Source organism: Epinephelus moara, chromosome 20 (genome assembly GCF_006386435.1).
Source record: "Epinephelus moara isolate mb chromosome 20, YSFRI_EMoa_1.0, whole genome shotgun sequence".
NCBI lineage: Eukaryota > Metazoa > Chordata > Actinopteri > Perciformes > Serranidae > Epinephelus > Epinephelus moara.
This window is the reverse complement of record NC_065525.1, coordinates 37217434-37234343: the sequence shown is the minus strand read 5'-3', so window position 1 is coordinate 37234343 and position 16910 is coordinate 37217434. Positions and strand designations below refer to the sequence as shown.

Below are 16910 nucleotides of genomic sequence, written 5' to 3'. Positions count from 1 at the left end.
AAAGCTTGTTTAGTGGACTAACTTTGCACTTGAAGGTTGCCCGTTCACTTATGTTTTAACAGGTCTGATGCTACTATGCGCCCCGGCTGTATCTAGGCTAACGGCTAACATGCTAACTATTATTTTTATGTCACTAGTCACTTGAAACAAATTTAGGACGATAGGAGACGGGTTGAAATAAACCGAAATTTCCTTTTAAGTCCGCCAAACATCTTTCCGACCATCCGCTTCGGCTTCAGACACTATAAAACAAAAAGTCGAGCCTAGCAAGACATTGTCAACACTATGCACTTATACACGGTCCCACAGCAAATTTCGACGTAGTGGCACACCTGACAATGAACATTAGTTCCACCATAGAAATACAGATAAGTAAACAATGAACCAATGCCATAGTAGCATTATACATCAAACAGCACGTGCATTAAGTGTTTACATTACAGCAGGGGGCTGTAAACTGCCACAGTGACCTGAACCCACAAGAAACAGTAGAAAATGAATGAATGGATGGTTTCATGAAGAATCATGAGCCTACCTTAACTAACTTTTCTGCATTTTTTTGTGTTTCTGTGGGGATTGTGTCAATATTGCAAATTAATTTTGAATAAATCTGTATCTGTGTATGTTTGATATTCTTTTTTCATTCGCCAGGAAAAGGAGAAGATAAAGAATACCCAACTATTGGAGCGCGACTGATCAGGCTAGAAGATAAGGTAGGCACACCCCTGCTGCTCAGTGTGTGTGTGTTATGTCTGTGAGTGTAAGAGATAAAATGATTAGACTACCCTTGCTGCTCACGTATATGTGTGTGTCTCTGTTATCAGATGAATGCATGCATGTGTAATCTTTTAATATGACGGTGTTATGGCTGTGCTTGGCCAATCTGCGCCGATGCCAAACATATGCCCACGTTCTCCACTCTCCTCCTTATCAGCGTCTATTCAGTGCTGCGTTTATGCTTTACTGACATTTGTGTTTTTATTTTCTTGACTCCCGTTCTGGGCTGGGTCATTTTGATGATTTTCCATGCCAGCCCTTCTTTTTTCCTGTGATCGCGAGGTACGCTGGGTGGTGACAATTCTTGGATGTTTGCGTTTCCATAAGTGAGTATTAGTGCAGTGGAAGAATTAGGGGAGCTGAAGAGAAAAGTCTTTATACAGTGAGGCACAGCCAATAGACAACAGCTGTGTTATGAAGCCCACGGGTGTAACTAGGCGTGTCCTCTCTCATAGTGGAACAGGCACAACATGATGCCAGCGTGATGCCAGCCCTGATGCCAGCGTGATGTCAAGATAGACATTTCCCCTCTGGTGATGGTTGTACCAGTTGGACTGGTGTGTGTGTATGCGTCTGCGTTCCTGTCTGTCCTTGTCTCTTTCCATCTTTTCATGTGCAAATCATAGGATATGAAATGTGTTTGTTAGATTTAGTGTGTGGCTACATCTGTTGTTTGTTTGTCTGACTGGTGGCATCACTAGAAAGTGAAGTTATGTTTATGGATTTGGAAAAAGTTTGGAAAAGTGTTTGCGCGCTCAGGCATGTTTTTTTTCATGTCACATTACCCTCTCACATCTTACAAATGAAAACAAGTCCTATACAATGGAACAATGCATTCTGCAGCCACTTCTTTTCTATTCAGGTCAGCCAGCTCAGGATTTCCCCCACTTTGCCTTAACATTTACCATCCCATCTCTGTGCGTTCATCGACACTGACGTTCTCTAATGCTTGCATGCGTTTGCTGTTCTCGGGCCGCTTTGTTTCAGAGAGAGGAGTAATGATCTTGAACCAATGTACGCTCTGAGACTGAAGACCTCCCTCGGTGATTGGGTTACGGCCCATTTGCTCTGGGCTACATGTTGTGATCGCAATCTCCTGATTGGAAACATAAACCTGTGTTGAGAAGTGCCTCCCTTTACCTATGACTCTCTTTTCTATTTTCTCTTTCAGCCTCTCTTTTCCCTTTTTCAATTCTTCCCACTCGTCACTCTTCCTTCACGTAAAGGCAAAATACAATTGAGAGGTGGATAATTGAGAAACAAATCAGTGGAGGCCTTCTGACGCAGGCTGCTTTCCCTCTTAAACAATGTGGAACCAATCACCATTATATGAGCTGCATTCGCATGCATTGCTGTAACAAGCGTCCTCTCCATGTGAAGAGCAGCAGAGCCACCCAATCTTCATAATTACTGTTTTCGTCGCCTCAGCACATGCCCCCCTTCCCCTCTTTCATTTCCGGTCGTGTGAATTTCTTGTTTTGATGGTTTTGACGGGCCAGCACACCTGTTAAGGGGGGGGGGCTCCATTTTCCCTCAGGCAGCAGGTGGATGAACCCGTCGACCTCTGTTACATGGTTCATTCCCCCAACCTCCTCCAGATACGCCTGCACTGTTAAGCTCCAGCAGCACTTCACAGATATTATTGTCCACTCTAGATAAAATATCAGCTTTGTGTTTCTGGAATGCAGTGATTTGATAATTACATTTACACTGCAATCCCAGTAATTGCATAAAATGACCTTTGTTGTGATCGAACACAGCATTTGCTTTGTGCTACTGACCCATTTTCTCTTAAAGCTACACTTGGTAACTTTTTGTCATTCATTCATTTTCCTGTTGGGGGTGGAGCCTATCCCAGATGACACTGGGCGAGAGCAGGGGAACATCTTGGACAGGTCGCCAGACTATCACAGGGCTGACACATGAGCCCTTTTTAAATAGGATTTGTGCAAATTTGCAGGAAAGCCCAATCAGTCTTTTTTCAGCATTGGCAGTATAAAAACAAAATCGGGGAGTGCAGCAAAATGCCGCCTACCTACTTTTGTTTATACAGAATGCGCCTTTTTCGGGGCAATGGGGGGCGTGAGAAAGTAACAAAATGTGTAGCTCAGCGTGTGACGTAAACAGTGACGTACTCCGAGGGAAGCCGTGGCTGGTCAGTCCTTCAGCGAGTCTCTCGTAAGTCGGCCCGTCCTTCACCGTCCCCGTCATCTGGTGGTTAATGGCCTCTTCGTTTGCGAGGACAAGGAGGGCGCGCAATTCCTTGTCTCCCCAGTTGCTCATCTTTACAGTGTCTGTCAGGTTTGCGTTTCCCTCTTTCTACTAGCTGCTCGCTAATCCCTGCTATCAGCTGTTTCCTGTTTCTCCACCGCCAGTGGGTCGCACATGCGGCGTCATCAACAGCCCCTCCCACAAGTCATCAACAGCCCCTCCTGTTGCGGAAGGCCGCCTCGTTCTTTTTAAACCAAAAAGGTTCCGCCAATATGTCTACCCTACGAGGCGGAAAATTGGGCACCTCGGATCAACTCGCCAGTCCGGCTCTGTGTGTCTAAACGCTCGCAGCTTGCCGGCAAAACGGCCCAACATTCACCGAAAATCTTGCAGCATAAAAGGGGCTTTAGAGACAGACAACCGTTCACACTCACATTCACACCTACAGCCAGTTTAGAGTTGTCAGTTACGTAGCCTGCATGTCTTTGGACTGTGGGAGGAAGCCGGAGTACCCAGAAAGAACCCACGCTGACACTGGGAGAACATGCAAACTCTGTAAAGAAGGGCTCTCCCACCCTGGGGTTCAAACAAGGAACCCTCTTGCCTCTTGTGAGGCGACAATGCCAATGTTGTCATATTTGCTGAAACTGTCACTATATTCTCAAAGTATCATATGTGACGGATCGTATCCCTCCTCTTTCCCCTACTGCCTCTAGTAGCATTTGCCAGAGTCTTCTGTGACTCATGAAAACAACCAATCAGAGCCGAGGAGTCGCTAACGCAGCTGTCAATCATGTCAATCTCTGCAGTCAAACTGTCAAAATATGCAGCGCTGATCAAATATGAATTGTTTCCAGAAACACATTTTAGTGTACTGTTTAGCTGTGAAATGAGAAAGTTTGTCACCCGGCCACGATGTTGGAAACAGTGAAGCTGAGACAGAGCACCACCTTTCTCATCTTACAGCCAAACAGTACACTTAAACATGTTTAGATGCTGCCTAGTTTGACGGTTTGACTGCAGTTCATGAGCAGTGATTGACAGCTGCATTAGACACTCATTCATTCATGTGCGGTAATGACATTAGAAGCAATTCAAGGGGGCAGAGGAAAGTTTTTTTTTCACAGGTCATCTGTCTTATGTATTTCTGTGTGGATATAGTAACAGTTTCAAGAAATGAGACCAAAACTAATTTTTATGAAAGTTGCCAACTACAGCTTTAAATCTTTATTTTGTTAAACTCTGAGTTTTTCCACAAAACTTGGATTTTTGACACCTAACAAAATGTATTCCCTCCCAGAACAACATTTCAACACGAGGCCTGTGTTTCAGCAGCAACATAATGCCCCATCCAAACATAGCACCTCAGCTAAATGAAAGTTTACAGGAGATGTAACGTGAGAAAAAGTACACAATGAATCAAGCTTGTTGTAACTTCTAATGGTCAGAGTGCCCTTGAGTTCAGTTGTTTGCAACAGAATCTCCAACACCAACACTCTTGTTTGTCTCGCATCACTGCCTGCATTTCATAATGTTGTGTAACTTCTGAGTTGCGTCACCTCTCGCATGTTGCTCATAATAGTAAACCTAATCACACACAAAGCAAAACCCTGGTGTCACAGTTGAATCACCTCCGTGTAGGATCTTTCTCAACGGCCCTGAGGAATTATTCATCAACTCTGTGCCCTGGTGCTCGTGTGTATGCGTGAGGTTGTGTGTGCACAAGAGTGTGTTCCCATGCCTTTCTCAATACTCACTCTTGGTCGGACTCCAGCTTCTTTTTTTTTTTTTTTTTTGACAAATTCCCACTTTCTGCTCCCCTTTCCCCCGTAAAACATGGACCACTCTGGCTGCGCTTCACGCTGCAGCTGAGTAAGGAGCACAGGATCATTTTCTTGTCCAGCCATTGTCAGCACATCACTTGTAGATGAATTTATCTTCAGTGGGCTGAAGGGGGCTCGGGCATTGTGTGTCCTGTACAGGGTTAGACAGTGATTTATCACACAAAGACAAAGACACATATAGGTCTACACACACACGCACTCACACACACACATGAGCCCAGGGTCGATAAATCACCAGTGTGTCTAACCCCGCACACTCAAGATTGAATTCTCCAGGAGCGACTTGGAAACGAAGATGGATGGCACTCTGTGACAGTGTGTTATCTTTCTGTCAGACACACTCGATGAAAAATACCCAAACGACAAGCTCAAACAGTGGCCAGTGTCTCCGGGCTTCAGCGCGGCCTTTCAGAACGGAGCTCGCTGCGTGCTTTAGGATGAAGTCAGCCCTCTGTTTGTGGTAAATCTCTCCCGGTTTTATAGGAACGGGATTTTTTCTCATAGCAATAGACGGAAAAGGGCAGGGAAATTACAACAATATGCCCTCACACAGCCTGTAAATGTCTGTCTGAAAAACTGTTTTAGTCTGATCCAATTTATTTCAGAGATTTAACAATATTGTGAAGTGTTTTTTCGCGGCCCAAAACAACCCAGCAACTTAAAACTGAAATTAGTGTGTAGAGCTGAAGGCAGTCTTTAATTATGTAGGAAGAGAGATTTGTTTCGTTCTAGGGCAAATGTTTTCCACAAGGTCGAAAAGAATAAAGTCCACACCAAACTTTTAAATGTCTAATTTGTTATTTAATTGCATTGAATAATGTTTATTTAGTGATAAATTATTTTTTTAAATACAGTTTGAAACAGGGTTGCAGCGCACCACAGTGACACTCCACCACTCCACTCTAGAATATCTACTGTTCATATTATCCTGTTGAAATTCATATAAATTGTTTGAGCACTTGAGAATCCAGTCATCACTAAGGTGTATATCATGCAAGAGAGCCAATAAAAGCCCACGGGTGTTTTGGTTGCAGTGGCGTAAGAAAGTTACGACAGGCCCCAGGCCTTCGTGCACGCCATCGTGCATACATTGTCTTGACACAAATAGAGACCTGACATTAAACAATTATATTACCACATATTACCCAGCAATCATCATTGCATATCTGACAAAAATATCAAAGACATTTTAAAAAATGAATTATTTAATTGAGTAGTTTTATAGGATATTTATAGATTTAACAGCTTATTTAGAAAAAGCAAATCATTTTGTTTTCAATTCAATTCAATAGAACTTGTGGTACAAATTACAGTAACCACAATTCTAATGATTCACAACTGGTACCAACCAGACAACCAGTGGGTTCACTCACTGGGCCCAGTTTTAAAACAATAGTGTATTAAATATCTGGCAAAATGTACAAATATACAAGATATAAGTGTTTTCAAGGAGCAGGAGCAAAAACCAGTGCCGGATAGAGTAACAATAGGAGTTTTAGATAGCTGTTGACTATTTGAAAAAAAATAAATAAATAAATAAAAATAGAAAAAAGAAAACCATGACGCAGATAGGTCTGCCTTTTTGAGGACATATATAGCAAATTAATAGTATTATGTTTTTTATCATTTATCTTTGAACACAGGCACTGTATATTTCAAAGGTGGTATCTGAATCACTTGCAAGGGCCAGCTCTCTCTGCAGGCCCCAGTGCAATTGCACTGCCTGCACTGTCTATATTTACAGCCTTGGTTGGTTGATTCTTGACTCATGCATTGAGTAAAATGCAAAAAACATTCCACCTTAAATATTGACTGTAGCTGCCGGGGTTGTCTTTGAACAGCACAGTGAATTAAAATTTTTCAGTTCATAGCTAGTTAACTATTAACTGGTAAAATGAAAAGGCAACAAACGTCATTTTATTGTATAGTTATAGCTGAATAATGTATGTAAACCTGCCACTTTAGAAACAGTGGTTATAGAACTTTCAACCTACTATAACCTTCTGCATGCACGCAAGCGTTATAGTTGTGTTTGAAATACTGATATGTTTATGAAAAAGAGGATTTATTTTATTTATTTTATTTGATATCAATATTGCAAATACATTCATGTTATCAGTTATCTACTAAAATTTAAAAAGTTCCAGAATCTGATTTAACCGTCAGATTCTGCTTAACTCCAAAGTAAGGGCTGCTTTTTCCTGATTCACTCAAATTAAAGTCCAGTCATGTTTTTATTGCCTCAGAAACATTGCTAAAGTACGATCTATTTTACCTTTTAGAGAAACAGAAACCGTTGTACATGTTTTCATCTCTTCGCATCTTAATTATTGCAACAGCCTTTATTCCTGTCTAAATCAAAAAACCTTGCAAGAACTTCAGATTGTTCAGAACTCAGCTGCAAGGCTTTTAACCAAAACCAAGAAGCACGACCACATCAGACCTCTTTTTTAATCTTTTTACACTGGCTCCCTTTTTTTTTTTTTTTTTTTTTTTAGGATTGACTTTAAAATCTTATTGATTACTTTTAAGGCTCTTCATGGCTCCAGATTACATCTCAGACCTGTTAGTCCCTTATGAACCTCTGCGTACTTTGAGGTCCTCTGCTTGTTCCAGAGTCCAGGCTGAAGACCAAAGGGGACAGAGCTTTTGCAATCAGGGCCCCGAGGTGCTGGAGGCTGTCTGAGCCACTGGCTTCATTTAAGTCTATTAAAAACGTACTTCCGTTGGAAAGCATATGCTGATTTTATCTGAGCTGTCTGTCTATTTTTATTGCTATCTTATTGATTGAAGGGTCAGCACATGGGAAGAAAATAAATAAATAAAAATAGAAAAATAAAATAATAATAATGATGATGATAGATAATGATAATGACAATAATAATAATAATAATTGATAAATAAATAAATAAAAAATATAATAATAATAAAAAGAATAATGATGATAGATAATGATAATGACAATAATAATAGATAAATAAATAAAACATATAATAATAATAATAATAATAATAAAATAATAATAATAATAATAATAAAAAATAGATAAATAAATAAAAAATAGGATGTGCTTATATTTTAAATGTGTTTAGTTTTATTGTACAGCACTTTGTAACTGTGTTTTGAAAGGCTCTATAGTAAGTAAGTAAAGTTTATTATGTATTATAAGTGCATTTTAACCATATATGTTTACATTTATAATGTGTTGCATTATTGTTTAATTAATCTAGACTTAACATTGCATCAAAGATATAAAAAAAAAAAAGTCAAAAGTAAGTCAGTCATTGGATTTAACTTAATAAAAGCATGATGAAAATAATACTTTAGTCAGTGTGAGGGGAAACAAAACGAATCGTTCTGCAGCAAGGGGGCAATCATTTAGTTTTCATTCGCATTCATAATTTAGTCCATCATAATTTAGTCATCAAAGTGGTATTCAGTTGTATTTGGAAGCAGCGTTAGTCTTTGGTGGGTGTAAACCATCAGCAGGGTCTAGTGAGGAAAATACCCTGTAACCCTCCAGACCTGCGCAGACATGCCTCCGCTCAACACATCATTATTTGTGTTGCTCTAAGTACACTACATGGACCATACATCACACTCACTCTGTGGTTAACTTCACTCCGCTGTATTAGGGCAGATATACTGGGCCATGTATGTCACGCTTATATCATGTGCATTAGCACTAGGCGTACGCTTAAGAATGCGTGCCCTGACCGTAATAGCATCTCAATTAGGTAAGTATGCTGTAAATTACAGCAAGGCCAAATACTGGAAATACTTGAGGGCCGGGACAGAGTGTTGTGTTTGTTAGGAGTCCATCTGTAAGGCATTTAGGGCCCCTCGCCTTTAGAAGCACGGCTTTGAGGGGGGGCAGGAGTGTGTGTGTGTGTGTGTGTGTGTGTGTGTGTGTGAGTGTGAGAGTGTGTGTGTTTAGACTGGTCCGATCCAGACCAGTGGAGGGCTTTAGAGACGAGGGCCTGGTAAACACACACACGCTCACATACTATATATATTTATACATTAGACCATATACAGTACAAAAATACAAGTGGATATCCAGGCACATAAATATACAAATACAGTCACACGCACACACACTGTTGTCCATCGAGCAGTGTCTCAGCTCGCAGCAGCAAACAGGAACAGCTTCATTATGTCTTCAGCCGCTGCAGGAGGGCTCTGAGACTAAACGCCTGCAGGGGAGAGCAGAGGATGAGCGGCATTTCACGCCTTAAGTCTATTAATAATTGTGCATCAATAAATCTATCGTGTCCAATGTAATTTTCCTCCGCTTTTAATATTGGCACTCAGAAAAAGCTACAGCCCACATCAAGAGGAGCTATTATCCTTTTTAGTGCCTGGGGTATTCTCTGTGGCTGTAGCTGTGATGTTATTTTCTCTAAAAAAAAAAAATCATAAATTTTACGATCACAGCAGAATTAATGCACAGGAATCAAAGACTAGGGGAAATATTTATTCTTAACTGCAACCAAGTAATACTTCAATAAGCTGAACAGCATGTTTCAGACCACATACGGAGATGTAAAAGTTTTAAAGAGATTTTTAAACTCTTTGGACTTTAAAAGATGTTTCAGAGTTCAGTGAGGTTCCCACTGTTCTTATGGCACGCTCAATTGGGTTTTAGGGGGAAAGGTTGTGTTTCAGCCTATTGAAGTTTGCTGAGAGATCAGAAGGATTTAGAGCCACAGTAGGCATCTTCAGTCTTTTTTAGATGTTAAGAGGGGGAGGAATAAAGATGCAAAAAGTTGTTTGTGCATCAATTTGTTACCTTGTGTGCAGAAAACAAGTGTTTTATTTGGGTACAAAACCCAACCTTCCTCTGAAACGCAGCCCCAACTTTTTTATTTAGGCTCAATCCAGATGCACCCTTTACCCCTCTGTTTTGCGTGTTCACGTCGATACTTGTTTGGATAGAGGCGTAGGGTGAGGTGTTAGTGCTACATGGCCCTCCAAACCCCACGTATGTATTTTCTTCATTAATAAAGATTTTAAAATTGCCCTAACCGTTGTTTTATTTTAGTTTTATGTCATTCATTCATTCATTTTCCATAACTGCTTATCCTGTTAGGGGTCGTGGGGGGGCTGGAGCCTATCCCAGCTGACACTGGGCGAGAGGCGGGGTTCACCCTGGACAGGTCACCAGACTATCACAGGGCTGACACATAGAGACAGACAACCATTCACACTCACATTCACACCTACGGACAATTTAGAGTCACCAGTTAACCTGCATGTCTTTGGACTGTGGGAGGAAGCTGGAGTACCCAGAGAAAACCCACGCTAACACTGGGAGACAGTGCTAACCACTGCTTCACCATGCTGCCTAGTTTAATGTCATTTCAATGTCAAACGATCCTACGATCCAACTAGTAGTATGCTGATGTATCAGTAGCTAACCAGCTAGCTGATATTACATTGTTACAGCTGATTTGTGAAAGACAGTCCCATATTTTGGCATTGCATTCCCCCTGTTTGATGGCATATGACACCCGAAATTTAACTTAAGCCCAGCAGCAAAGATGCTGCACTTGTTGCTGCTCCTCGAATGTCAGTGCAGACCCGCAGGATAGGAGCATGGGTTGCAAACGTTAGCCTACAGAGCAACGTTAGTGGCTTAATAATAATGTTCTTTTTTATTTGATGACTTGTCCGTGTCCGTGCTTTTTATCTCCATCAGATAAATGGCAAATGTCACTGTGATAGTACCATTATTATCGTGGTCGCGCCTCTTTGCTGATGACATATTAGAGTCTTGAAAGGTTGTCCATTTGACTTAAAATTCTTGTCTACAGAGCAAATACTATTATAAACTCCTAAAATGATTAAATGTGTAGCCAGCAGCATCTCAGTGAGAGTGGTCACACTTTAGATTTTCCCTACTGCCTCCTCTCCTTTGTCGGGGTCATCGGTGTAGCTTTATTCATCTCTCCACTTCTCTGCATAGTCCTTAACCCTCTTCCTTTCCTCCTGTAATTAGAGTGATGGTCACAGTGACCCACTGTCTGTCCTTTTCCTGCCCTTCTGCTGGAAATGGTGAGAAAGAGTCTGCTGCCATCCCACCTCCCCTTGTTCAGCAGCCTCTATCTCTCTAGTTCTCTGTTCGTGCTCTCTTTCTGTTTTCCCGTACGGACACCTCTCTGTCATTTTTTTCCCCTTTGCTCCTATTCCCAGCACCCCTCGCCCTCAGAGCGCCCTGTCTGTTGTTGTGCTGTGTTTTGATATATGTGTGTATTTGGCCGCAGCGCGCTCAGCGGGGAGCCGGACTGACCAGGCCGGTCTAAACAAAGAGAGGAAACTTGGCAAAGGAAGTGCGGGCGCACACACATACACACACAAATCCTGGAACACAGAGCTTCACTACAGCGGCCGAACTCTTACTACCCGGAGCTGCAGACAAGCTCACACAGAATCTCCCTGCATGTCTGGACTCGGCCCGTGATGGCTACAGCGCACAACAGCCTCGTTCCCTCTGTTTTTCTTCTCTGATTAAATCTCGTTCTCTGAATCATCTCCTGCACGGGCTTCTTTGCGCTGCCACTGAGTGTAAATGGATAGAAGATGTAGATCTGTGCAAATATGCTGGTGCTGCATTGTGTTCTCAGTGGAAAAATGTATTCATATTTAAAGGGAAATTTTCTTTTTCACCGTCCTCCTGCCACGGGGAGGTCAGAGGTCATCGTCCTCTGCAGAACCGGGGTGTCTTCTTGTTTTCTTGATTTAAGGCCTTAGTCTTAAATTGTCTTAAATTCAGATTTGATGGGTCTTAAATATTTACTGTGAAAATGTCTCCAGCCTGACAGACCCAATGACTGTTTACAATCATCGGACAGACCGAAATTACAATAATAAATAGCATTTATGACAAGAGATAAGATTTTGTTTTCTTTTTACATTAAACACATTCATTTAAACTGTTGTCATTTTTCCTTACTGTTCATTTTGAACTGAAATTAGTGTGTTTACTTGGAAAGTAAAGTACTTACACATGTGCGTCTCACACACCCACACACACATATATATGTAATTTTCGTCTTAAATTTCATATAAGGTGGTATTAAAAAGGTCTTAAAAAGTCTTAAATTTAACTTATCTGTAGACACCCTGAGAACAACACCCCCTGCAGCTGCAAAGCTCTGAGTATTTTGCTCACAGATATTTCAGGGACAGAATGCAATACTTCATGTTTGTGCCATAAACTATACAAAATAATGTGCAGTAGGGCTGCACGATTAATCGTAATAAAATCGTGATCTCGATTCATATGCATATGCAATCTAATTTTTCAATGACGGCGATTCTGCCGGCCCCGCCCGTGCCGGGAGTTGGGACATCATCTGCATGAAAACAAGCTCTCCCAACGACGCAGCATTATACCATGCAGAGCGACAGCCGGCTGGCAGTTTGGAAAGCAGCGAGAGCAGGAGAGAACTGACAACGTGAGGAGGACCCCTTACAAGTTAACGTACTGACACTCCTCAGACAGACAGACACACACACACACACACACACATGCACACGCACACCGGACAGCCTCTCAGTCCTTAGCTGCTAACGTTAGCTCATGTACAACACAAGTATCACACAGAAACTTTTACAGAGGGCCATAATGTGCTTCTAGTGACTGTCAAAGCTAGCCAAAGTTGTTTACACTGCCTGCTCTCATGGGACAAAGATCCTCTGAGAAGAAAGACGGTTCACTCTGCACTGAACACTCATTAAAGAACATACAAGATTCTGTAGAGAATTAATACGTATAATACAATACAATAAACATTGTCAAATTAAATGAAGGAAGAGGATTTTTTTTAAAGGCAGATAAAATATTGGGGATTTATGTAAAAATATACATAGAGACATATAAATACTTATATAATTAAAGATATGTAGGCTATGTTAGGTGAATACTCCTGTCAAATGCATGGTGTTGAAACGTTTAATTTTGATCTTCCTTAGTCCATTTAGACTTTATTTTATCATAACAATAACAATGAATATTATGAATTGTTCACATTTTAATTTAATTTTAATAACATTTATCACACAGCATTTTGTGGAAAAGTCAAATGTTCAGTTTACAGTTTTAATAAACTCAGTACTGTTTTTCAACACATGTATTGTTTTGTCTTCATTCAATGTAATTAGCACATTTTGTTATTGCGCCATTGGTTTTGGCCGTGATGCCCCAATAATTTGTATTTATCAAAGGCCAAAGTGGCCTTGCCCTAAAAATGACTTAATTCCAGGCCTGTAATACATACCTCAGAAAAATGTTGTTCAACATTGATATTATTGTTAAAATTGTTCAAAAGCTGTAAGAGAAGACAAGAGACTAAAGTTTATTGTTTTTACGGTCAGTGTCAGGCTGTCAGCTGTTGTATTTAAGCTAAAACCAGGAGTGTTCCCTCTCTGCTGACCAGAGTTTATGTGCCTTGTGTCTCTTGTATCAGGCACAATCATAGGTTTTGTTATTTAATGATATTTTTTATTATTTATTTATAATTTTTGTTACTTTTCCTTTTGTATCAGGAAATAAGCACAATAAATCCTTATGTTGAAAACAATCGTGAGAGAATAGTGATCTCAATTATAAGCCAAAAAATCGTGATTCTCATTTTTTCCATAATCGTGCAGCCCTAATGTGCAGTCACCCATTGGTTAATGGCTTCCGGATTTTGAAGCCTCTAGTTGTGGATACAAAGGTGGAGATAACCCTAATGTTAGCTGCTAGCTAGGTTAGCACGGTGCATCCACAGCTATTGTTAGCTGAAATCATGCTAATGCTATCTTTTGCTAGCAAAAAACAGGCTTGAAACCATTAAAAAATAATTATTTCCCCAAAAAACGAAACATCTAACTACCAGTCTTTTAGTACAACCAAACACTAAACAAGACTTTTTTGAGGCAACCAAAACCATCAACAATCAACTTTCTTGAAATACCACTGAAATAGCGACAGCTACAGCTGTGCCTGTACTTTGTGAATCTTAACAGATAGCACTTTTCTGTCATTTGAAGCAGCCACACCCTTAATTATGTGTAATTGTAAGCCTTAATAACATTTAAATAGGTGAGTTATCATGTCATGAAGGGGGAATGTAGCTGTAGAGACCAAAACCAGTTTTTGTGCCAGGGTGTAAACATGTTTATTTCTACTGTTAAGTTGGACATTTTAACATGGGTGTCTAGAGGGAATGACTTCCTTTTGCAGCCACTCTCAAATGGCCATTAGAGGAACAGCAGTTTCTGGCACATTCATATCTGCTTCATTTTTTAGCCCTGGACTGACATCAGTGCTGCATCAAAATGGAGCTTTATTCATTACAGTGATCCGATAATTCTACTGTTTACCTTGCGAGACAAAGGATAAAATGACAGTCAGTATAATAACTGTCCACAGCTGTAACATCCTTGTGTTGTCCTGTCTAACAACACAACCTCCAGATCTCCAATACTGTATCCCATCTTCCATCTTCTGGTACCTGTGTCAGCACACACCAACAGGCTACAACCTTCTGTTTTTTTAACCCACAACTTTATTCTATTTTTGGCCTCTCCCTTTGACTCACTACACCACCCAAAGCTGCACCAAGCCCAACTGGTCTTTCTCACGTCGACACTTCCCACCGTTGATGTGGTATCTTTACAGCGTTGTGAACTCGATAGCATGCAACGAGTGGTGTGCTGCTGCGAGTTAGATAGCGCACCAGGAGCGGTGCGCTGTTTGTAGTGCAGTCCAGCAGTAAATCATGTTTCGGCAGTGCGCTGGGGATGCAGCCCCTGGCAGCTCCCAGACGGTCTTTGGCTCTGGCTCCCTTCTCTTAGCGCCACTCTCTAATTTCAGAGCCGGGACCCTGCCTACTACTGTGTCTTTACCGCATTCCCACAAACCAGAGACGGACAGTCTGCCTGCATGTCTGGCTGCTCGCTCTCCATCTCACAGGCTCACTCTTGCTTTCTATCTCTCTCTGCTTTTGTGCGTCTCTCTATCACTCTTTCACTCTCACTCCCGTTTTTTTTTTTTGCCTGCTGAGCTTGCCCCTTCTTCTTCTTTCCTCTCTGTCTCTGTCTGGTTCTGTGCCTTCAGGATTATAGGTCTGCAGTCTCACTCACAGCATCTAAATCATGTTGTACGCTGCCACTGTCTCTCGTCAGCTCTCTCCCCCTCTCTCTCTGCATCTTGGTAGCACCCACTGTGGGCTCGCTCGTTGGCTGTAAATACCCATGCTACATTTCCATTTTAATTGCCCAAGTTTCGCAGGGCTCTGGGATATATTTTCTGCACATATATTTTATTGTTTTGGCCAAATGCCCTCAAAGCTTTTGGGCTGAACCTGACCACTAATATACTCCTGCATGGACCAGTTCATTATCAGTGGGGAGGTGTGAGCTTATTTAAGAAGGTTATGACGGGGTCAATATGCAGTTCATGAAACAGGGGTCTGTGTTTTATTGGTAAATGTAGTCTCACTAATACACAGTGCTAAGTAGCCCTGGTGCCACCCTACCATTGAGTGCTATTAAATCAGTCTATGCTGCATGGAACAGTAAACTGGCTGTGAATAATGCCAAGCTGTGTAAATGACTCCTGAGACCATGAGTGTAAATGTCACTGCTATTAAGTCAAGCTGGTACCTGGGGGAGATGTAATTGGGAATATGTGCATATGTATAATACTTTATGTATGCCTGTATGTGTGTGTTTTATGTCAATGTCTCTGCAGTCTAACCAACATGCACATATTAAACTCCATATATCTGTAAGGGCTGTGGCAAGCAAAACATTAATTTAGTTTATCAGCTGTGATTCTTACCCATTGAGTCTGCTCCTGTAGCTTGTTTATTTCTCATCATGCCTGATTCTGGCAGATCTACTTCTCAGAAGTGGGTGCTGAAGACTCGTCCACACCCACGGCTGGCTATCAAATGCCAATACTTGTTGAGTACTGATAAAATTGTGTCTTATGGCTCATTTATGCTCAACATTAGATGAGTATATGGACACGGATGGAGCCTGCTGTCCGTACTCTGTGTTCATTTTGTCCGTATTTGCACACGTTTTCTAAAATGGGACACGATGAAGACATTTTAAAAATTGACGAATGTAATGAATCGGTTATATAGTGAAAAGAAGTCCATTAAATTAAATTGAATTCAATTAAGTTAGCTTTATTAGCATGGACAAAGATATGTTATTGCCAAAGCATTTTGTAAAAAACAAATAAGTAAGTAAATAAATAAATACGAGTAAAACTACAAAGTGATCATATTTTATATGTTACATACATTCATACATTATATATATGTATTTAAAATACAGGTTCAGGTTCTATATAATACTGCTGCGGTCCATTTTTGATTACTGTACAATATAGTATAGTATACTGTATTTTATTTTATTCTATTTTATTTTTTACAATTGAATGCATATTAGTTGTTAGCCCATCAGGCTGATACATATTTGGCTGTTGTCCCTTCACCCAGGGGAACTGCGAGTTTCTGTTGCGTTGTTAATGTGATGAAGTTTGGGATTTTCTTGGCTGTTCCTCCAAAATGGAAATCTGTGACTAAGGAGAACTTGTCACAGGGGAGGAGGAAGTCTCCACATGTCACGATGTATCTAATGACCTCACAGACCAGCAAAGTCTACAACACTGCTGCCGTTAAGAGGGACATAATTGTGACCTCCTCCAGATTTGTAGAAGAACGTGTCTATAGGTAAAAAATTTAAATTGAGTATAATTTTAAGTGAAATTGGCATTATAAGGTTTACCATCTTACTTTAGGGTGTTAGCAGGAGGGCGGCAGTAGCTCAGTTCATAGGGACTTTGCCTGCTCAGGCCCCGTATATACCAAGTGTGGAGCATGCTTGCCAGTTTGCCTCCTGGGCACTACCAAGGTGCCCCTGAGCGAGGCACTGAACCCCCAACTGCCTGACCATCACTCTGACATCTCTCCATTTAATGCATGTACATGTCCTGAAAAAATAATTTAAAAATAAAATAATAATCAATAAAGTATATCTTCTTCTAGTGTGCTGGCATTTGCTAATTAGCGC

General features: G+C 41.0%; 1 protein-coding gene across 1 annotated transcript in view; it reads left to right on the top strand.

Annotated features, from left to right (window-relative positions):
* kcnq1.2 (potassium voltage-gated channel, KQT-like subfamily, member 1.2) overlaps positions 1–16910 on the top strand; it is a 275768-nt gene that overhangs the window by 181874 nt on the left and 76984 nt on the right. The window contains exon 17 of the mRNA XM_050073644.1: positions 652–713. Coding sequence (XP_049929601.1) covers positions 652–713 — 62 coding nt within the window. The remainder of the gene's footprint in view (positions 1–651; positions 714–16910) is intronic.